Here is a 23,200-nt window from a genome sequence, read left to right on the forward strand (position 1 = left end):
TGCCTGGCAGATGGCGTCATTGTGGAGCTTCAAAGGCCCTTGTCACAGGGCAGCAGATGTGGAGATGACGCCAGCACTCAGACACACACATACACACACGGCACAAAGATCCCTGGGAGCCCTCGGAGGGTGGGGTGGGGCCGGGATGGAAGTGGAGGCACCTGCTGTGGCTTCTCTTTCTCTCTTTTTAAAATCAAACACTTGCGTGCAAAGCCCCTAAACGGCAAATGGGGGCCTCTGCAAATAGCTCCTTAGAGGCGCTGGAGACGAAGAGGGGCTTAGGTCAGGATGTCGTCATGTGGCGGCTGCGGGGCTGGGAGGCAGCTGTGGGTGGGCTGGAGGGAGGGAGGATAGAGGCAGGTGGAGCCTCCCAGATGCATGGCCAAGTGTTAAGTACCTGGCTGCTCCCAGGTTGCCCCCGCAGGGTCTCATTGCCCCGAAAGGGCTTGTTTATCCCCAGCCTAAACAGTTTTTCCTCCTGGAAGTCTTTGGCCAGGCTTCCTGGAGCTCCTCTCTCGGCACGTGGGGCACCTTGCTCACAGCGATGTTCTGTGCTCTGTCAGAACATTCCAGTGCTAAGGGAGTAAACAGATCATATTTGACGACATGCAACTAATCCCCTCCAAAGTGCTCCCCTCCCACACAATACATTTGTCCCCTGCCACTTGCTGAAGCTCCCTTTTTGAGATTGAGATTGCGTTCAAGTGGGTTGTGGTGACAGACTGGATGGCTTCAGAGGTGTCAGATCTCTTTCCTTGCGTGGTTGATTTTATTTTGGAGGAACAGCCAGAAGTCCATTAAACAAAGTGCCAGTTGGGCCAGTATGGCTGGGATGGTTTTTGCCCACCAAGAAGTACCGGATGGCGATGACACCCTCCCGTTGCGTGCTACTCAAAACTTATCATTCTTGAAGATTTGTGCAGCTCACTTAACTCGAGTGGTGCTCAGGACCCTTGGCCAGGGCTTAACTTGGGTATGAGGGAGAGTTGCTACAGGGAGCCCCACCCACAGACGTTCCTCTCTGCTGCCCTCCTTCATGCTTTCTAACCAGGGGACTAATCCCCCAGACTTCAGATTGCCCTGCCTGGTTGCCAGGCCTGATGATGACCTCCAGGTCTGACTTACCTGTGTCCCTAGCATCCAGTGAAGGGCCTGGCCTGGACACAGGTGCTCAGAAATGTGTAAGGGGCAGCTGCCTAAAGAAGTGATCATATTTTCAGCCGGGCGCAGTGGCTCACACCTGTAATTCCAGCACTTTGGGAGGCCAAGGTGGGCAGATCGCCTGAGGCTAGGAGTTCAAGACTAGCCGGGCCAACATGGCGAAACCTTGTCTCTACTAAAAATACAAACAATTAGCCAGGTGTGGTGGTGCATGCCTGTAGTCCCAGCTACTGTGGAGGCTGAGGCAGGAGAATCACTTATACCTGGGAGGTGGAGGCTGCAGTGAGCCAAGATCATGCCACTGCACTCCAGCCTTGTCTCAAAAAAGAAAAAAAAAGAAGATCATATTTTCCCTAGCCAGACAGGATGAGGGGAAAAAGTGATCATATAGCTACCCCTATTAAGCACCTACTATGTGCCAGGTAACTACATAGTTACCTCCTTTAACCCTCCCAGCAACCCCTCAAGGTAGATGATTTTGTTCCTCTTTTATAAATGGATTAAACTGAGGCTCAGAGAGGTGAAAAAACTCATCCAAGAACACACAGCCAGCAAATGGCAAGGCTCGAACGTGACCCCAGTGCCTGCCTCTGCAACATCCCCTACCCCCAGCACTGTCTCAGGAGCCTCTGTCTTCCAAAACAAGGGCTGTCAGGGGTGTTGCAGCAACAAAGCCCCCAGAAGTCATAGAACTCCTGGTAGGACAGACCCCAGGATCATTTGATACAGTGACTTTCATCCTGGGAATCAGGAAGAAATATTAGAGCAGGAAACAAAGTTTTATTTTATTGTGAATATGCAAGGTGAAATCACAGCTTCACACATACAAACCATTAAAAAAGCCATCATCCATCTGAGGCAGATTGGCTGATAGTTTGCACGTTTTCCTCCCCATATCTGATACCTTTTGTTCATCTGTTTAGGCTTCTGCAAACATTTGCCAGAAACTAAGGCAGCAAGGGCTGGGGCAGGAAAGAGGGCAGTGGGCGTTAAGAAGAATTGACAAGGCTGGGCTCGGTGGCTTACGCCTATAATTCCAGCACTTTGGAAGGCCGAGGAGGGTGGATCATGAGGTCGGGAGTTCAAGACCAACCTAACTAACATGGTGAAACCCTGTCTCTGCTAAAAATACAAAAATTAGCCAAGCATGGTGGTACGCACCTGTAATCCCAGCTACCTGGGAGGCTGAGGCAGGAGAATCGCTTGAACCAGGGAGACGGAGGTTGCAGTGAGCTGAGATCGTGCCATTGCACTCCAGCGTGGGTGACAGAGCAAGACTCCATCTCAAAAAAAAAAAAAAAAAGAAGAATTGACAAGAGACAAACTTCAAACTGAGAAGGTTCTACCCACTAAGATGATGTGAGTTGGAAAAATGACCGTCTTGGCCGGGCGCGGTGGCTCAAGCCTGTAATCCCAGCACTTTGGGAGGCCGAGGCGGGCGGATCACAAGGTCAGGAGATCGAGACCACAGTGAAACCCCGTCTCTACTAAAAATACAAAAAATTAGCCGGGCGCGGTGGCGGGCGCCTGTAGTCCCAGCTACTCAGGAGGCTGAGCCAGGAGAATGGCGGGAACCCGGGAGGCGGAGCTTGCAGTGAGCCGAGATCGCGCCACTGCACTCCAGCCTGGGCAACAGCGTGAGACTCCGTCTCAAAAAAAAAAAAAAAAAAAAAAAAAAATGACCGTCTTGGCCCTGGAGTGGCAGGACAGCCTTCAGAGCTCCCATATGCAGCCTCGGTTCTCTGCCCTCTGCCCCCACTACCCTGCTCAGAGTTCCCTCGGTGTCGCCCTTCCTTGGACCATGAGCTCCAACAAAGCCAGGTTTAGTCATCGCTGATCTCTAGATCCAGTGCGTCAATGTGGGAATAAATAGGTGTCAAACAGTGAGCAAATAGAAGGAGAGTTGTACGCCTTGGTACACCCCCCACCAAGACGATTTCTGTTCTCCAAGGGACAGAACAGAACCCATATTAGGAGCTTGGTGATTCAGGTCTGGAAATGTGCGAAACGCTTCAGTTCAGATCCTTCCGTGGTATTCCAAGCTGAACTAGATCTTCAAGAAGGTTGTGTTCCAGAAACAGATTGCTCCAAACTGGGTCTGCACACAGACAGGGCCTCCTGGCGTGCGCGCTCCCAGAGCAGGTTCGGAGGCGGAAGAGGAACATGAGACCGAGTGGGCTCCATTTTGCACACCAGGCTGGTTTTTATAGATGCACAGCTTCTTACTTCACAGCCCTTGCTGACGGGGATCCCTTACGTCAGGAAATTTGGTACGTAAACCTTGACAGAATTGAGAAGACAGATTCCCTGCATGGAAGCTATCTGTACGTGAAGAGAGGGGCTAGGAAGAGTCTTCTGGCTGGGAATGGGGCAAGGTGGGCTAAGAGAAAAAGCAGGCCCTTGGCAGCCTCCCAATAGTGATCCTTGCTTACTCGGTAGCCCTGTGACTGTGGACAAGTCATTCCCTCTCTGACCTTCTGTGTCCTTGTCTGTGAAATGAGGGTCACCTAGCAGTGGCAAGGATTGAATGAGAAAAGAGGAGAAGGTGCCATCTCAGACCCAGCACATAATAGGTGCTCAACCAAAGTGAGGTTCTTTCGAGGTGGGGTGGGTGGGTATTTTGCAGCCCATAGGAATTGTGAACATGTCAGGGGGAGGCCTTTACTCTCCCGAGGCCCCCGGAGCTTTGGAAGGCCTGATACCACACCCTCTCCTCCCCCATTCCCAGCCTTTCCAGGGCCCAGTCAACCACTTCCCTTCCACGACTACACCCCCAGCCTCTGCCTCCTCCGCGACTTTGGCGTTCTCATCCCTGGCTCCAGCCTGTCTGCCGCTGCTGGAGCCTGATGAGACTCCAATTCATTATTTATTTCCTCATGCCGCGCTTCCTCCACACGCTTTTAAAGCAGTGCTGACTGAACAAGGAAAGTGACTGAACAGTTCCTGGGCGCTTAGGGTGCAGCAGGCAGCTGGACAGTGTCATCTCAGTCCCTGCAGTGGGCCCCATTCTACAGATGGGGGAAACTGAGGCTCAGAGAGGTAAACTGGCTTTCCCGGCCAGGGCCACAGAGCTGGGATTGGACCCCAGGAATGTCTAATCCAAAGCCCACAATCTCACCTCCCACGGCGGTGTGTGTGGTGCTTCTCCACTGCACGCTATGGGAGAGTGATGGGGAGGGGAGTACTAATGCACTGGGAAGGCGTTTGTGCTGGTGGAAAAACAGGCATTTAGCTCCCCCTCCAGTGTGGCTAACACATCCTTCCCATAAGGAATTAAGAACCATAATGAAAATGTAAGGGAAACACACACGCACCTCTTTTAAAGGTAGACAAGCTGACTTCATTCTAGTCACAGTGGGAGGCCAAGAAGCTGAGGGCCCCTGGGAGGAAGTTGCTGGTGGGCACAGAGGGGCATTATCGGATGACGTCTGATGAATGCCACTTCCTGCACTGCCCTCAGACTCACTGGGGCCCAGGTATTGAACTGGCCTTGTTTCTGTTTCTGGAGCTGTGGCTGCTGCCCAGAGCAGTGGTGCGTGCACTGGCCGAGGTGGCCCTTCCTGGCTCAGCGGCCCTGCTTCCTCATCCCCTACAGGGAAGACCCCACCCCAGGTTGTCCCCAAGCCTTGAGGCCGGGTTGGGAGATACAAGAGCATGGCAGCGGCAAGGGACCAAGCCACTCTCAGTCAATGCCACCACAGTCCTAGGGTTTAAGCCTTCCCTTTTTTTTTTTTTTTTTTTTTTTTTTTTTTTTTGAGACAGAGTTTCACTCTTATTGCCCAGGCTGGAGTGCAGTGGCGTGATCTCGGCTCACTGCAACCTCCACCTCCCGAGTTTAAGCCTCCTGAGTAGCTAGGATTACAGGCACCTGCCACCATGCTCGGCTAAGTTTTGTACTTTTAGTAGAGACAGGGTTTCACCATGTTGGCCAGGCTGGTCTCGAACTCCCAACCTCAGGTGATCCACCCGCCTCGGCCTCCCGAAGTGCTGGGGTTACAGGCACGAACCACCATGGCCGGCCAGTCTTCCCATTTTAAAAAGCCACAAAACAGGCACCGGGAGCTAGGGTGGCACAAGAACACATGGATGGGAGGGGTCCAAGCCAGTTCTGCCAGCCTCCAAAGCCCAGGCCCTCCATGGCATCGCTTTCCAGGTGCAGGGTCTCCAGGCGCAGCGACTTAGTGGAGAGGGGCACCTCCTGCCTGCCCCGTCCGGGGTCTCCCCCTCCAGGCCCACCTTTTCATCAGCACTGCCTTCCCCACGCCCCCGACTGACTCCCCTGAGCAAGTCACCTTTGCCCCTGCCTTGGGTGTGGAACTCTGTCCCTTTCCTCAGCAGGTCATTCATTCCCTCACTCTGGAACCCTCCCATCTGCTCCTCATTCTTTCACTCACTCCTTTACTTATTCAACAAACGCGTCTTGTGCACCTCCCATGTGGTCCGTTGTGTCTGCTATCTTCTCTCCCTTGGGCATTCAGGAAAATGAGAGTTTTCCCGATAGACTTGAGGTGGTGAGATTTAGGGAGCTCCCTCACTGGCCAGAGGATGGAACCCACTTCTGGCCTAAGGTGCTTTGCCCCACAGGGATGTTCTTCATCACAAATACATCTTGGCACTCACCTGAGGACACCCTGTCTAGGCCTCAGCTACCCGATCTGTTGAATGGGTTGCTGGGCAACTTCAGAGGGCCCTTAGAGTGTGTGGGCCCCCGGTAGCCACAAAGAATCTGCCCGTGGTGCCTGGGACACTCTTGCTGTCCTGTTCTTGTATGACTCATCCTGCCCTCTGCTAAAAGTGCCAGAGAGAGAACGGAAGTTGAGACCCAAAGGCGTGCTCTGGGGAATAAGTAGTATTTTACTGATTTTTCTGGTTGAGTGGGTCTCGGGTTTAGAAAATTCCATATCTTAACCACAAGGTTAGAGCCTTCCAGTGAACTGAAAGATCAGATCAGGTTTCGTTTACTGAACATCTAAGTGCGAGGTGCCCCAGGTGTGTTTTCAGCAGAGCAGCAGGGGTTTTCCCGTTTTATTTTTGTTTTTATTTATGTATTTATTTATTTTGGCAACAGTCTTGCTCTGTCATCTCGGCCGGAGTGCAGTGGCTGAATCTCGACTCACTGCAACCTCCACTTCCCGGGTTCAAGCAATTCTCATACATCAGCTTCCTGAGTAGCTGGGATTACAGGCGCCTGCCACCATGCCCAGCTAATTTTTGTGTTTTTGGTAGAAACAGGTTTCACCATGTGACCAGGCTGGTCGCAATCTCCTGAGTTCACATGATCCTCCTACCTTGGTCTCCCAAAGTGCTGGGATTGCAGGCATGAGCCACTGCACCCAGCTGGCTTTCCTGTTTTATAGATGAAGAAACTGAGGCCCATACAGGCTTTCCCACGGCTAGAATTAGCAAGTGATGCCACGATGCAGCCTCCAAAGGCTGGGTGCTCTCTGCTGCCACGACAGGAAAGCCGGGTGGACTCCCCAACCCTCACCTCGCGCCACCCTCACCATGTCCAACAGGGAGGTACACACCTCCCAGCCCCAGCTTTGCCCTGGGCTCCCCTGGAGAGGCCTCGTTTCTCTGTGTGAACAACAACAGGCTGTGGGAACTAAGTGTCAGGACTGCAGTTTGCTTTGTTTTCATTTTAATTCATTAGTGTTCCTCCCAGGCCCCGTCCCCACAGCCCAGGGACATGCCAATCACTGTCTTCCCTCCTGCCAGTGGCACCCCTGCCCTCCCCTTCATGAGTTCCTGAGATCCCGCCAGCATCTCCTCCAGCTTCAGAATATCTGCTGTTAGATCCCATTGTTCCCACATCATCCCAGGAATCCTCAATGGCAAAGCCTGTCATCTTGCCGCCGCCCATGTAGGGCCTGAATTCCAAGGCAGACACACCACCTGGCACAGCCTCGTGGCTGCATCTCCCCATGTTCCAGCAGGCATGGTGACCTTCTAAGACAGGGACAGCCATGACCAGCCACTTCCCTGAGCGGGTTCAGGTGTGGGAACGCCCTGGCGCTGGACATTTCTGAATCTTTCCATGTCGGAATCCAGGAAGTGCCACTCCTGGGAGGGCCAGAACCCCCTCCTGTGACTACGTCACCTCATGCCAGTCACCTCCTACTGACTGCCAGTGTGCTGGGGAGGCCTGAGGGATGAGAGAGAAAATAATGAAAGCAGGGCCGTGGCAATGTGGGCCTGGCCGCTAGAGTTCTCTCAGCATTTTTTGTTTGTTTGTTTTAAGTCACGGGACCAGGCATGGTGGCTGACACCTGTAATCCCAGCACTTTGGGAGGCCAAGGCGGGCAGATCAGTTGAAGTCAGGGATTTGAGACTATCCTGGCCAACATGGTGAAACCCCATCTCTACTAAAAATGCAAAAATTAGCTGGGCATGGTGATGGGCACCTGTAATCCCAGCTACTTGGGAGGCTGAGGCAGGAGTATCTCTTGAACTCTGGAGCAGAGGTTGCAGTCAGCCAAGATCACCTCCAATCTGGGTGACAAGAGTGAGACTCAATCTCAAAAAGAAAAAAGACATGATCTTGCTCTGTCACCTAGGCTGGAGTGCAGTGGTGCAGTCATAGCTCACAGCAGGCTTGACCTGGGCTCAAATGATCCTCAGGCCTCAGCCTCCAGAGTAGCTGGGACCACAGCCACCATACCTGGCCAATTTGTTTTTATTTTTTGTAGAGATGGGGATCTCACTGTTTTGCCCAGGCTGGGCTCAAGCTCCTGGACTCAAGCCATCTTTCCATCTCCCAAAGTGCTGAGATTACAGGCATGAGCCACTGTGCTGGCTGAGTTCTCTCAGCTTTGAGGAAAGCCCCGCAGAATGTGTCAGGATTTCCCCTCCCTTCACCTCCTCAAGTGAACAGTGACCAGCCCCTTCAACAGATGCGGGGTGATGGGGGCACACTGACCAGTATCAGTAGATACTCAGAGGGAGTCTGCCTCAGGGTTCCCCCTTAGCCTTCAGGCTTGCAGTCACTCACCCTGTGACTGAGCCAGTTGCATAGCAGTTTCCATGCCCCAGGGCCTCAGTTTCCCCTCAGGCGATGTGCTTTCCTGTGTACCTCAATACACACATTGTCTCCCTCTGGTGTGGGCCAGCCCCATGAAAGGAGAGTTGAGACTGAGTGCCAGGTGTCTGTGAGTCATAAGCATTCGGATTCCAAATTGTGTGTAGATGAATACAGATGTGTGTGTGTGTGTGTGTGGTTATTTTTTATTTTTTGCTTCATTGCTCGTAAGTCACATTTTCCTATCTTCTGATCCAAGCTCTAAAAGCGTTTTGTGGTATAAAATCTCCCATCATCTGATCCACTCTACCGAAATAAACCAGCTCCCCTGCCGTCATCTTCCCTGAAAAGTACCCCTGCGTCATGCTCTAAGGCCGGCAGGGAGGGGCCGTGCCCACTTAAAACACTTCACCATAATCCCTCCAGCGCCCCCCGGTCCTCTCCACTCCCTGGGGGGCCGCTCCAGTTTCCTGGGCTGTTATTACTGGAGGACCAGCTGCTTCCTGCCACCCATCCATACAGACCTGGTCTGTCCGTCCTGGGCCTCACAGGCCTCCGCTTAGCTCATCTCATGGAAATATCATTTTAAAAAATAAACACTGGTTTGATTCGCACTTCCCTCTCGCCTTTGCTGGGTCTCCTGGCCTCCCACCACTGGGCACCACTTCATCTATTAAGGTGTTCTTGGCTCCCAGAGTTCCCCAGAGGTTGCGGGTCAGTGGCTGGCCGTCCACCTGTGGTGCCTCTGGGGCCACTAATGGCCTCTGGGGCCACACGACTGATTATTTCTTCTGAGTCCTGTGGTCATTTAAATGCCCCTTAAATGTGGCATGGGGGGAAGAGCGAGTGCCACATGTACTGTGTGACCTCGGACAGGTTATTTCCCTCTCTGTACCCCATGGGTACTCGGTGAAGAGCCATCTCCCTTGTGGGCTGTAGGACTCTGTTCCTCCGAGACCTATGGCCGCTGCTAGGATAGGAGGTGTTGGTTCTTATGAATGACATAAAGTAGATGCCGAAGAGGAAAATATGTTTAAAGTTTTCTTGCAAGGCATGGAGCAGTGGTTCATGCCTGTAATCCCAGCACTTTAGGGGGCTGAGACAGGTGGATCACTTGAGCCCAGGAGTTGGAGACCAGCCTGGGCGACATAGCGAGACCTCACCTCTACAAATTAAAAATTAAAAAAACTAGCCAGGCATGGTGGTACCACCTGTGATCCTGGCTACCCCGGAGGCTGAGGCAGGAGAAGCACTTGAGCCTGGGAGTTGGGGTCTTCGGTGAGCTACGATCACATACTACACTGCAGCCTGGGTGACAGAGTGAGATCTTGTCCCTACAAATCAGTAAGTTTCCTTGCAAACCTTCTATGAACTTCAGTTGTCTTCCATCGTCCATGCTTTGATTCTCTGAAGTCATCAGAAAGCAATTTGTAGGCCATAACATTTTGAGTAAAACATAACATTAGTTCCATTAGTCCCAAATGGTGTCCTGACCACTGCAAAGCTTTGTGATTCAATTAGGTGGGTGTTTTGCGCCTGAGAAGCAGCAGGGTGTCACATTAAGAGCAAAGACTCCAGGCCGGGCACGGTGGCTCAAGCCTGTAATCCCAGCACTTTGGGAGGCCGAGGTGGGTGGATCACGAGGTCAGGAGATCGAGACCATCCTGGCTAACACGTGAAACCCCGTCTCTACTAAAAAAATACAAAAATTAGCCGGGAGCGGTGGCGGGCGCCTGTAGTCCCAGCTACTCGGGAGGCTAAGGCAGGAGAATGGCGGGAACCCGGGAGGTGGAGCTTGCAGTGAGCTGAGATCCGGCCACTGCACTCCAGCCTGGGGGACAGAGCAAGACTCCGTCTCAAAAAAAAAAAAAAAAACAAAAGAGCAAAGACTCCAAAGTTTTGAACCCCTATTCAGCCACTTGCCGTGGCATTGGACAAGGGATTCAGGGTCTCTGTGCCTCAGTTTCCCTGGCTGTGAAATAGGTCTAAGAATAGTACCTACCGCCTAGGGTTGAGCTGGGGATTCACTGGGAAGGTGCTGTGTAAGTATTGTGTATTTTCTGGTGGTTAGTATATTATGATGTGGCAGACAGTTATGAAGTACAGATGTGACAGGTGACATTCATTATCTCCCTGCTACCGCTGTTCTCAACCAGCGGCAATTTTGACCTCTGGGGACATTTGGCAATGTTTGGAGACATTGTGGTTGTCACAGCGTGGGGGAGGGGGGATGACCGGCATCTCCTGAGTAGAGGCCAGGGATGCTAAAATTCTTCACTGCAAAGGGCAGTCCCTGTGGCAAAAAATTCTCTGGCCCCAAATGTCAATGGTGCCATTAGAAACCTTGCCCTAATAGAAGCTTTCTGGTAGCACCAAAAGCCTCTCTCTTCTTTGTAGCACTTGCCTTGGTTATAATTTTGCATTTATTCATATGATAATTTGCTTACTACCCATCAAATCCCAGGATGCCACTTCTTGGCTGTGTGACCTTGGGCCCCTGGGACTGCCTCTCAGAACCTCCATTTCCTTCATCTGCAAATGGGATTGTAAATATGTGATAAATCCAGAGTTGAGGTTAAGACCACAGGCTCCAGGGTTAAGACGTACCTGTGTTCAAGTTGCATCTGCTACTTATGTGGTGAACTTAGGCAAGTTACCTGATAAACCTCGGTTTCCTCACCTGTGAAATGGGTCTAATAACTGCCTTCCTCATTCAGAGGGTGAACATGGGAATTAAAGGAGCTCATAATGGTGATAATTATTTTATTATTATTAAATCCACCATCCAACAACTGGTTTCCTTTGAGCCCTAAGTATGTGCCAGGCTCTTGGTGACTATGTAATGGGCATTATGGGCTTAACGGGGCAATGTCTACCTTGCAGAGCCCATCATCTCATGGTGTGGGAGGGGTCTGGCCTGGTGCATCCTCCAGCACTGACCTCTGACACTCCCACCCCACCCCTGCCCTCTTGCAGATCTGTGCCATCATTGGTGGGACCTTCACCGTCGCCGGCATTCTGGACTCATGCATCTTCACAGCCTCCGAGGCCTGGAAGAAGATCCAACTGGGCAAGATGCATTGACGCCGCACCCAGCCTAACAGCCGAGGACTCTGGGCATCGCCAGCCTTGCCTCCAACGCCCTGTCTCCTTTGGCCCTCAATCTGGCCTCAAATCTGGCTGTGTCCCAAAGTGTGTGTGGGAGGTGGGGGGAAAGTAGAGGATGGCTCGATGTTTCGCAGCTACCTCTTTTCCCCGTGTTTCATTTTAGACAAATTACACTGCCCGAAGTTGCAGTTCCCCTTTCCCTGGGGAGCCCCAAGAGTAGAGTCAGGCAAGGGGTGGGGAGTCCAGGGATCTTGGGGACCCCTCCTAGGAGAGCTGCAGTCTCTTCCCTCTTAGGGGAATATCCCAGAACGCATATTGATCAGCTCGCAGCCAGGCTTCGACAATCTCGTGGCCCCCACTGTGTGGACACACTAATGATTTGGTTTCTCCCCTGGGCAGCCAACCTGCCCCAGAGGCACCAGACCTGGGCTGTCAGCTTTGGGACCAAGCTACTCCTTTATACACCCGGCACCTTCCACGAAAGATGGTACTTCCCCAGCAAACCCCTACAATTTGTCACTATAGATGGAACCCTGACTTCTGCCCCATCCCTTCCTGCCCAACCTAGAGCCCAGGCCTCAAGCCTTTACCCCCACCCCTGGCTTGTTCTTCTAAGACGCAGATGCCCAGTTGCTCAGCAGCAGCGGTAGAGACTTGAATCTGCCCACCAGTCACAAGGCGGGTCACAGATTCCTCTTCCTCTCTTCTCCTTGTTCCTCTGAACCCCCCACCAATGTGCCTCAGCCTGTGTGCTGTGTGGCAACAGCATTTCTTGGTGAAGGGGCTGGTTCCCACTGCCAAGACCTCCCACCGCTCTGCTGGAATCTGCAGTGGTAGGGAGTGGGGGTTGTGTGAAGGGGAAGTCATCTTTTGAGATCCAGATAGACATGGTTAGTGCACTTATGTCCAGATGGGAAGCATCCTTCCTGCAACCCTAAAATCATTGTGCAGCCTCTCTCAGACGGACGCCATCAGTCCCAAGGCCTTAGGTGGAGGAACAAAGCAGGCCAGCCCTGTCCTGTCCGTGGACCTCTACCTTCTGGACTCCCTATGGGGGCAGAGCACTTGGGTCTCTCTACAACCCAGTCTTGGCCCACTTGCCACTGTGCTCCCCCATCAGCTGGTCACATGCCAACACATTTCCAGCCCCTGGGGCAGCTCCAGGGTGCCCCACCTGCTCCTGAGGTGGGTCCCTACCCTGCTGCTCCTCTTCATCCTTTCCCTTTTGTCCTGAAAGGGAGGGGCAATGGTCCAGGCATTAATTCCACCCAGGGAATTTTAGCTATGCCCTCATATCCCAGGGAGAGAGCCATACGCCTGTTTTCCATTTATAGCAAGATTGTTTGCATACTTTTGTAATGAAGGGGAGTGTCCAGTGGAAGGATTTTTAAAATTATCTTATGGATAGCTCAAGTCTCTGCCATTTGTAATTTTTGGCTCTAAGCTCCAATTGGAGAAGCTTCTCCTTGTGCATATGAGTTGACTGATGTTGTGAGTGTAAATGCATTTGGCTATTTCTGGTATCTGTGGCCACTTGGATGGATTTCTTTTTTTACATTCTGTTCCTCAGTTACAGAAAGGAGTCCCTTTGGTGTGTGAATATGTGTGCCTGTAGAGGGTGGGGCAGGGTGGGGTGGGGATGGAAATGTGTGGCATGCACATGAGTTGAAATTCTACTTTTATGCATTTTTTTGAAAAAAAAAAAAAACTCAGAGGACATAGGGGATGTCAGTTTCCTATGGAAGAGACACCTCTGACCTGTTATTCTTATAATCAAAATCTCAAGGGGAAAAAATGTTTTAGTTCTTTCACCACTCATTGGGTTCAACTAGATTAAAAGGCTGATTTTCAGAAATATTATGGTGTGATTCTGTCTACCTTGATTGGGGCTGGGTAACCCAGAGGCTGGAATCACAGCCAGAATGGAATTCACTTCTAGAGGAGAGAAGATAGAAGAGTTGAAAAGGAGATCTGTGAGGATGATCAGAAAGTCAAACACCCTCTGGCCAGGCACGGTGACTCACGCCTGTAATCCCAACACTTTGGGAGGCCGAGGCGGGTGGATCACCTGAGGTCAGGAGTTCGAAACCAGCCTGGCCAACATGGCGAAACCCCATCTCTACTAAAAATACAAAAATTAGCTGGGCGTGGTGGCAGGCACCTATAATCCCAGCTACTGGGGAGGCTGAAGCAAGGAGAATCGCTTGAACCTGGGAGGCGGAGGTTGCAGTGAGCTGAGATCACACCATTGCACTCTAGCCTGGGGAACAGAGTGAGACTCCATCTCAAAAAAAAAAAAAAAAAAGAAAGAAAGAAAGAAAGAAAGAAAAGAAGAAAGAAAGTCAAGCCCCTTAGATGAAGCCCTCCCTTTATTGAGCCCTCCAGAATGTTCCTGGGTCTACCACCTTCTAGCTATGCAGCCTCAGTCCAGGTCCTTAACCTCTCAGTGCCTCAGATTTGTTGGGTGAAAACGAGGATAGTAATAAAGCTACCACATAGGGCTGTTTCAGAAATAGAATCTCTAATATGTGCACAGAAATATCAGAATGAGATTGTGTGTGTAGAAGAGTGTTTATTGCTGGTACACAGTAAGTTTTCAAAAATGGTGATTGTACCATTACGAGCATTCCCAAATAGGATATAGTCTTCTTGAGAACAAGAGTAACCTTCTTCTTTAGAGCTCTGAGCTAAGGGCTCCATAAATGAAAGGGATTCGTAAATTCTTGATTTCAAAGGACCTGGCGCTCCTTCTTCAACCCTAAGCTCAGCAGTGAGAGATCATCATCAGCTATGAGCAATGGACTTCCATGGATCTTTCCCATCTTACTGCCCAGTCCTACAAGACTTTCATCGGAACAGCACTAACGCGGATGAACACACCAGAGATGAATGTGAGAGGGAATCAGTCTGCGAGAAACTCTTCACTAACTCTCCCCATGCTCTCGCTCTTACATACTGATACTTGACTTATGTGTGTTCCCAAACCTGTTCATACCAGTTGTGCTTTTATACTGGTAGGATGTGATTTGGGGGACTATTAGTTAAACCAGTGAACTGTGAGAAATGAACCTAGTGAAACTAAGTTGAATGCTTTAGAGAGACTTGATTAAGGTGAGTTGTTACCCCTCCTCCCTCAAAATGTCACTGAATTAGAAGTGAACAAGACTACTGTAAAAGATTTGGAAGACCAGGTGCGGTGGTTCACGCCTATAATCCCAGCACTTTGAGAGGCTGAGGTGAGAGGACTGCTTGAGCCCAGGAGTTTGAGACCAGCCTGGGCAACATGATGAAACCCCATCTCTAAAAAAATACAAAAAGTAGTGGGCGTGGTGGCACACGCCTGTAGTCCCAGCTACCCGGGAGGCTGCGGCGGGGGAAGCGGGGGAGTGGTGGAGGCTGCAGTGAACCAAGATCTAACCATTGCACTCCAGCCTGGGTGACAGAGTGAGACTCTGTCTCAAAAAAGAAAGGGAGGGAGGGAGAGGGAAGGGGGCTGTGGAGAGGGAGAGAGACAGGGAAAGGAACAACTGAAGCTTTCTGGTTGGTTTATGTAGGGAAAGTGAAGGTGAACACCGATACAGGTTTCTCAGTGGTAAAGCCTTAGCCCAGGGTCATTGTCGAATGTGTTTTACGTTGGCATACAACATTTAAGGGATGGATGCCATTTTTTAAATTTCTCCTTTCAACGAACTTTTCCAATTGTCTAACCAGACGTGGATTACAGGGGTTTCACATAAGAGGCTTTCTAAATCAGGATTACAGAGCAAAACCCTACAGGGGTGTGTGATAGGTTGGGAGCTGTCGTGGTCCAGGCAGAAATGGCTTCCGTGGGAAGGTGTTGCAGAAGAGGTGTCTCTGGAGACGCGCTTCATGAGGAGAGAAGCTGAAGTGTTGCAGCCAACACTGGCTGGGGTGGGTGAAACCTGGGAAGAAAAGGGGTGTGGCACTAGGGTTCATAAATAGTAGCTGTGGTTAGTCTTTTTTGTTTGTTTGTTTTTTGAGATGGAGTCTCGCTCTTGTCGCCCAGGCTGGAGTGCAATGGCACGATACCGGCTCACGGCAACATCCGCCTCCCAGATTCAAGCAGTTCTCCTGTCTCAGCCTCCTGAATAGCTAGGATTTCAGGCATGCACCACCACGCCCAGCTAATTTTTGTATTTTTAGGAGAAACGAGGTTTCACCATATTGGTCAGGCTGGTCTCGGACTCCTGACCTCAGGTGATCCGCCCACCTCAGCCTCCCTAAGTGCTGGGATTACAGGCGTGAGCCATGTCACCCAGCCTGTGGTTAGTTTTTGTTACTATATGTTACAAATAATTTTTAAGTTCTTGCCAGAAACAATGTGGCAGGCCACTGGAAGTCTGAATCCCTTCTTAAGAAACTTTTTTTTGTTTTGTTTTGTTTTGTTTTGTTTTTTGAGACGGTGTCTTGCTCTGTCGCCCAGGCTGGAGTGCGGTGGTGCGATCTCAGCTCACTGCAAGCTCCGCCTCCCGGATTCACGCCATTCTCCTGCCTCAGCCTCCCAAGTAGCTGGGACTACAGGCGCCCGCCACCACACCCCGCTAATTTTTTTTGTATTTTTAGTAGAGACAGGGTTTCACCGTGTTAGCCAGGATGGTCTCGATCTCCTGAGCTCGTGATCCACCCGTCTCAGCCTCCCAAAGTGCTGGGATTACAGGCCTGAGCCACCACACCCGGCAGAAACTGGTCATTTATTCCAGAAGGTTCATCAGCTGCTGCCGCAGTTAGATGCAGTAGTCCAGGAACGTGAGTGGGGATGTGTGTGGACAAGAACACTCACTGGAGACCCTTTTTTCTTGCCCCAGCAGTTGTTTCCTGTCAGTTATGGAGTGATGAGGTCATTCACTTCATTCTGGCCAGTCATTGATATGATTTGGCATTCTCTGCATGCCAGGCAAGAGTGACTGCTCTTCAGGCCAGATCTTCCTTCGAGATAGATGTTATCTCCTTTTTAGGAAGGAGGAAACAGAGAGACCTCGTAACTTGGCGTGGCCACACAGTGAGTCACGCAGTTAGTAAGGATGGAATTCATACTCAGGTCTGCCTGACTCTGGGATTATGAAGAATTACATGGTTCCACCTCAGTCCCAAGGTCATCTTTGCTGTGCCAAAAGGGAAAACTGGAAATAGGGGTGGTCAGAGCAGGAGGTGCTTTTTTTGGTTTTGTTTTTCCTTTAAAACAACCTGCAGAAAAAATCTAAAACATTCGCAGGGATAGCGTTCTTCACAATTTTTTAAATCTTCAAAATGTAATTTTAATTACACAAATAACACAGGCTCATAAGCCCACTGGAGGAAAATCATAAAATACTAAAAAAAGTAAAAGGGGAAAAACGAAAGTCACCCATAATCCCACTAATCAGAGATGATCTTTTTTTATTATTATTATACTTTAAGTTCTAGGGTACATGTGCACAACGTGTAGGTTTGTTACGTATGTATACATGTGCCATGTTGGTGTGCTGCACCCATTAACTCGTTATTTACATTAGGTATATCTCCTAATGCTATCCTTCCCCCCGCCCCCCGCCACAATAGGCCCCGGTGTGTGATGTTCCCCTTCCTGTGTCCAAGTGATCTCATTGTTCAATTCCCACCTATGAGTGAGAACATGCGGTGTTTGGTTTCAGAGATGATCATTTAATGATGACATTTTAGTGATGCCTTTTGATAAGCAAAATGGGATCATACTGTTCATATTACTCTGTAGCTTAGCCCTCTCTTAACAGACATCCTTCTAGGTTAATAAATATGGATCGCATTATTATCTTTATGGGCTGCAAGATAAATAATAACAATATTGAGCATCTAATGGTAGATTATGTCCATCGTTTGTTCCCATCTCACTCAGAGCCTCAGTTTTCCCACCTGTAAAAGGGACGATTCATACCGTTAACAGACTGAAATGAGGTAATGCTTGTAAACCTGTCAGCACAATGCCTGACAGTAAATGCTCAGCCCATTAAGAAGAGCTATTATTATTCATCTAATAAATAAATAAATAAATTCCAACATTCATTAAGTTCTTCCTCTGTACCAGGTATTATGCTAAGGGTTCATTTAATCCTGACACCAGGCTGGATTACAGGTGGCTCACACCTGTAATCCCAGCACTTTGGGAGGCTGAGGCAGGTGGATTGCTTGAGGTCATGAGTTCAAGACCAGCCTAACCAACATGGTGAAACCCTGTCTCTACTAAAAATACAAAAATTAGCCGGGTGTGGTGGTGTGCGCCTGTAGTCCCAGCTACTCAGGAGGCTGAGGCAGGAGAATCACTTGAACCTCGGAGGTGGAGGTTGCAGTGAGCCGAGATTGCACCACTGCACTCCAGCCTGGGCGACAGAGTGAGACTCTAGCTCAAAAAAAAAAAAAAAAAAAAGGCCGGGCGCGGTGGCTCACACCTGTAATCCCAGCACTTTGGGAAGCCAAGGTGGGCAGATCACAAGGTCAGGAGATTGAGACCATCCTGGCTAACACAGTGAAACCCTGTCTCTACTAAAAAATACAAAAAATTAGCTGGGCGTGGTGGTGGGCACCTGTAGTCCCAGCTACTGGGGAAGCTGAGGCAGGAGAATGGCGTGAATCCAGGAGGCGGAGTTTGCAGTGAGCCGAGATCGCACTACTGCACTCCAGCCTGGATGACAGAGTTAGACTCCGTCTCAAAAAAAAAAAAAAAAAAAAAAAAAAAAAAATTCCTGACGCCAAACCAATGAGGTAAGTACTTTGTTATTCCCATTTTCTCAGATGGGAATAAAGTGAGTGACCAAAAGGCTGAATATCTTCTCCAAAGCCAAAGAGCCAGGAAATGGCGGAGATCCAATGGCCCAGGCAATTTGGGTGTCAGGGCTCAAGCACCTCCCCATGCAGCCACTCCCTCCGAGAAATAAAAGTACTCACCAGACACTTCCTCTGTGCTAGGCGCTTGAGTTCCTGCGCATGTTTCCAGGGGTGGGCATGAGACAAGCCAGCCAGTCCCACTACATCATGTAGTTAGAATGAGAGCCTCCAGCTCTTGTCATCCAGGATGTCATTGTGCCTATTTTAATTTTACTGAACCACACAGCATGTTAAAAACAAAACAAAACAAAACAGAAATCCTTCCCTGCCCTGCTTGATCATGGATACTCCTTGATGATCTTGGGTTCACAAGATCTATCTTCACATGGCTTTCCTTTACCAGTGAGGCTCTTAACTTCTTGGGAGCACTCCTTCCCAGATCTCTTTAATCAAGCCTTGTACCTGGTCCATGTGGGTACCAAATAAATTGATGAGCAAATGAATGAATGTCTGAGTAAATAAGTAGGTGAATGACAATAAATGGATATGTAATAGAGAAGTGAGTGAATAAACAGAACCAGTGAGTAAGTGAAGGAATGAACGAACTCCTTGGGGCAGGGCATGGGTTTGACTGACACCTAAGGATTGTTCTGAGGAGAACCTCTGACCTTTTCTGTGTGTGCACCGTCAGGCCAGCATCTGCTCCCGGGTTGCCGATGGGAAATGACTTCCTTTCTTAGGACTGCCAAACGAAGAGGCACTTGGGTCCAGTCTGATTCTACAACCCCACTCTTCCAAACAGAGCCAAACAACTAGGGGGGAGTTTTGCAGAGCCAGGTGTTTGATTCACAACAATCCTCAAGCATTAGCGCACCTCAAAATCTTGGGGGGTAGGGATGGGGAAGAATGCTTGCTTTAAATTCAGATGTGTCCCATCCTACCACTGTCTGGTTTTGTGGGACGGTGGTGGAGCCTGAAAATCTGTAATTTGAACAGGCTTCTCAGTGATTCTGAAGAAGCCGCTCTACAGATGGCATTTGGAGCCTCATGATGTTTAAAACAAGGGACAGGCGGGGCACGGTGACTAAAGCCTGTAATCTTATCACTTTGGGAGGCTGAGGCAGGAGGATCACTTGAACCCAGGAGTCCAAGACCAGCCTGGGCAACATAGTGAAACTCCACCTCTGCAAAAAATAAAAATAAAAAAATTAGCCAAGCTGGGCGAGGTGGCTCACGCCCGTAATCCCTGCACTTTGGGAGGCCGAGGCGGGCGGATCACAAGGTCAGGAGATCGAGACCATCTGGCTAACACGGTGAAACCCCGTCTCTACTAAAAATACAAAAAATTAGCTGGGTGTGGTGGCGGGCACCTGTAGTCCCATCTGCTGGGGAGGCTGAGGCAGGAGAATGGCGTGAACCCAGGAGGCAGAGCTTTCAGTGAGCCGAGATCACACCACTGCACTCCAGCCTGGGCGACAGAGTGAGACGCTGTCTCAAAAAAAATAAAAAATTAGCCAAGTGTGGTGGCCTACATCTGTAGTCCTAGCTACTTGGGAGGCTGAGGCAGGAGGATTGCTTGAGCCCGGGAGGCTGAGGCTGCAGTGAGCTGTGTTTGCAGCACTGCACCCCAGCCTGAGTGACAGAGTGAAACCCTATCTCAAAATATAAAATAAATAAATAAATAAAACACTAGACAATATATACGCCTAGACGACCTCTGCAGCCTCCTGCGCGGAGAAAAACGGGGACAAAGAGAGTTTGCGGTAGTGAGAGACTACTGACAGGTGTGCCTATTAAAAGAACACCCGTAAGCCTCTACTGCAGGCCCTACACAAGTAGGCCCTTGTTCTCACTGGCATCGCGCTCCCGGGGACCCTAGGAACGAGACACTGCGATCCCACCCCAAGCCGCATGGGGCGCCATTCTGCTTCGCTCTTACGGAAATGGGGCTCCGATGTCTTTCTGTGCTTGCGCGGCACGGAAACTCATTTCCGGTCCTGCGCACTCAGGGTCTGAGGCCCTGGTGGCCGGGTGAGTGAGTGGAGGTTGGAGTTTTCTCGGACTCTGAAGCCCACTGCCCTGTTAGACCCTGCCATATGTGTGGTAGGGACACATGTCATCCCACAGCTCTCTTTGCGTGATCTCCCGACCACTCATTCCTGCCTAACCCTAGTATTCCTTCCTTAGCCTCAAGGTCCCTGTGCCACCCTCTCCCCACGACCCCTTTGGTCAGGCATGCGACCTCCACACGTCCCACTTTGTGTGATAGACCACTCGCATCTCTCTCTCCTCCCTTAGTTGCCTTTTCAGAGGTCACCTCCCCCGTAGAGCCTTTGTGCGGGGATAAGGAGGAGTGTCTTGGGTCGAGAACAGGCCCCTGTAACCCACTGAGCGCCCCTTCATTACGTCTCTCTCCGCCCTTTGTAGAGGGTCACCATGAAGTTCAATCCCTTCGTGACGTCGGACCGCAGCAAAAACCGCAAACGTCACTTCAATGCCCCCTCACACGTGCGCAGGAAGATCATGTCATCCCCGCTCTCCAAGGAGCTGCGGCAGAAGTACAATGTCCGCTCCATGCCCATCCGCAAGGACGACGAGGTCCAGGTACGTCTCCCTCCGGCTCTAGTGGCGCTCGGGCACCTTTGCCTGAGAACGTCATGTGTTCTTGGTCATGGAGCAGTCACAGACTCACGTGCCTCAGGACTCTGGCAAATAGTGTGACCCTTCAGATGTGTTAGGCCAGAGATAGGGTTCAGAGCCACCAGAGAGTGCCTGCGTTGCTTTAGAGCATTTAACTATTTAATAGTTATAGTAAAATTTAATAAAGCAGTATGTCAGCCAAGCAAAATCCTGCTTTTTTGTTTGTTTTGTAGACATAGGGTCTTGCTATGTTGCCCAGGCTGGTCTCGGAACTCTTGACCTCAAGTGATCCTCCCACCTCAGCCTCCCAAAGCACTGGGATTACAGGTGTGAGCCACCGTGCCCCGCCAAAAATGCTTTTGATTTAAACTTCTGGCTGCTAGTTTGCCAAGTGTTGTTGCCCAAGGTGGCTTGTTGAAGCAGACTTTGTAGGGGAAAGTGTTGCAGTGAGAGTAGTGTTCTAGTGTATTTGGGTGTAGTGGGATTGATGGACAGGGATTTGTGGGAGCTGGCCATGTGATAGCATTGGATTTGGCAGGAGAAATGGTCAAGATGCAGCGAGTCACTCTTTCATAATTTCTAAAAGAGTGGCCCATGTGAGAACGTGCAAGCCTTCTGTTCTCTGTGATGGGAGCTTAGAATGCATGAAGGGGGAAGGGAGCTGGCCATGAGTGAAATAAGCAGGGGCTGGATTCATTCCTCAAAGGAGTATTTATGGAGCACTTACCAGACATTGTTCTAGAACAAGATTGACAAGGCCCGTGTTCTCATGGAGATCATGTTTTAGAGCAGGGTTTCCTAGCCTCAGTGCTATTGATATCTTGGACTGGATAATTGTTGTCGGGGGGTGGTGAGGGGCTCTCCTGTGCATTGTAGAATGTTTAGCAGCATCCCTGGCCTCTCCCCACTAGATGCCAGTGGCATTCCCTCCGTTCACAGTTGTGACAAGCAAAAATATTTCCAGATATTGCCAAATGCTCCCTGGGGGGCAAAATCAACTCTTCCCTCACTCAGTTAAGAACTATTGTCTTAAAGAATGAAATGACATAAGGTGATGAGGCCTGGTGTATCATCTGAGACACTGGGACTCTTTGAAGGTTTGGGGATATGTTAAGGAGGAAAAAATGTGGAGTTAAGCTGGGAGTGTGACAGGAAGAGTGGAAAGAGTAGTTCAGAGGTATGTTCAGCAGTTTCAACCCCCTCTGCCCTGGATCCTTCCCATCAGACATGTTCTAGAATGGGGGAATTGCAAGTACTTATAGGGGATGGGTAGGGATAGCTCTCACTTCCCTAAATAAGGGAAGTGAGCTGAAAAGAAAATGGCAAACTGGAAAGCTCAAGCCTCACATATAAGATATAATCATCTACCTTTAGCCCGTGGGTGCCTGGGGGAAATGCAGGCCCATTGTTAAATTCTTGGATTTTCAGAGAGAGCTGGAAAATTTGGATTCACTTCCCTAGCCCCATATTTCCTTCCAGCTATTACTCTGTTCTCTATTCATAACCAACCTCCTCAAGAGAGCTGTCTCCACTTCCTCATCTCCCATTCACTCTTGGATACTCTTCAGTCTATTCCCTGTGCCCACTGCATTATAGAACCTACTTTGGCATAGATCACCAATAACATCTTCGTGACTGAATCCAATGGATGTATCTAGCATCTCTTTCTGCTCTGTGTTCTCTATGTAGGTAGAGAATAGGTAATAATCCATTCTTAGAGCTTTAAATATCTGCTCTGTGCTAACAACTCCCAATTTTATATCCCAGTCCAGACCACTTTAGACAACCTATACATCTGACTACCTACAACACAGACCTATAGGTCTGACTATCTACAGAACATCTCTATTTAGGTAGCCCATTGACATTTCAAGCTTCTTATCCAAGAGTACTCTTGATCCTAAACCCTCTGCCTCCAGAATCCAACTCTCCTCCCATCTTCCACATCTCCAGTAAGTGCCATTTGTATCTCCCCAGTTGCATATGCCCCTAAACCTTTGTTATCTTTAACAATGCTCCTTAACCCCCTCTTGTTATCCACCATCAAGGCTTGTTGATTCTACCTCCAAAGTAAGTCTTGAACCTATTTCCAGTCCAGTTCAAGGCAGCATTGCAGCTCCCTCTCTTACCTTTGTCCATTTTCCACAGAGTGGTATTATTTGCAAATCAGGTCCTATATAAAACCTTTGACAGGCTGGGCATGATGGCTCATGCCTGTAATCCTAGCAGTTTGGGAGGCCGAGGCAGGTGGATCACCTGAGCTCAGGAGTTTGAGACCAGCCTGGGAAACATGGTGAAACTCCATCTCTGCTAAAAATACAAAAAATTAGCCGGGTGTGGTGGTGCACACCTGTAATCCCAGCTACTTGGGAGGCTGAGGCATGAGAATCGCTTGAACCCGGGAGGCAGAAGTTGCAGTGAACCAAGATTGTGCCATTGCACTCCAGCCTGGGTGAGAGTGAGACTCTGTCTCAA

The 23,200-nt window shown here is 50.0% G+C and overlaps 2 protein-coding genes across 54 annotated transcripts in view; both read left to right on the top strand.

Moving 5' to 3' along the window:
- ERGIC1 (endoplasmic reticulum-golgi intermediate compartment 1) overlaps positions 1-13,142 on the top strand; it is a 120,585-nt gene extending 107,443 nt beyond the window's left edge. For all 3 annotated transcript variants that reach the window (XM_077937449.1, XM_015141420.3, XM_015141419.3), the window contains one exon: positions 11,156-13,142. In XM_077937449.1, the coding sequence (XP_077793575.1) occupies positions 11,156-11,263 (108 nt within the window). In that variant the 3' untranslated portion in view covers positions 11,264-13,142. The remainder of the gene's footprint in view (positions 1-11,155) is intronic.
- Positions 1-23,200, top strand: part of RPL26L1 (ribosomal protein L26 like 1) — a 493,737-nt gene that overhangs the window by 465,072 nt on the left and 5,465 nt on the right. For 38 of the 51 annotated variants that reach the window (XM_078003958.1, XM_078003953.1, XM_078003991.1 and 35 more), the window contains exons 2-3: positions 20,100-20,116; positions 20,513-20,689. In XM_078003958.1, coding sequence (XP_077860084.1) covers positions 20,522-20,689 — 168 coding nt within the window. In that variant the 5' untranslated portion in view covers positions 20,100-20,116; positions 20,513-20,521. 51 annotated transcript variants of the gene reach the window in all.

This window comes from Macaca mulatta, chromosome 6 (genome assembly GCF_049350105.2).
Source record: "Macaca mulatta isolate MMU2019108-1 chromosome 6, T2T-MMU8v2.0, whole genome shotgun sequence".
Classification (NCBI taxonomy): domain Eukaryota; kingdom Metazoa; phylum Chordata; class Mammalia; order Primates; family Cercopithecidae; genus Macaca; species Macaca mulatta.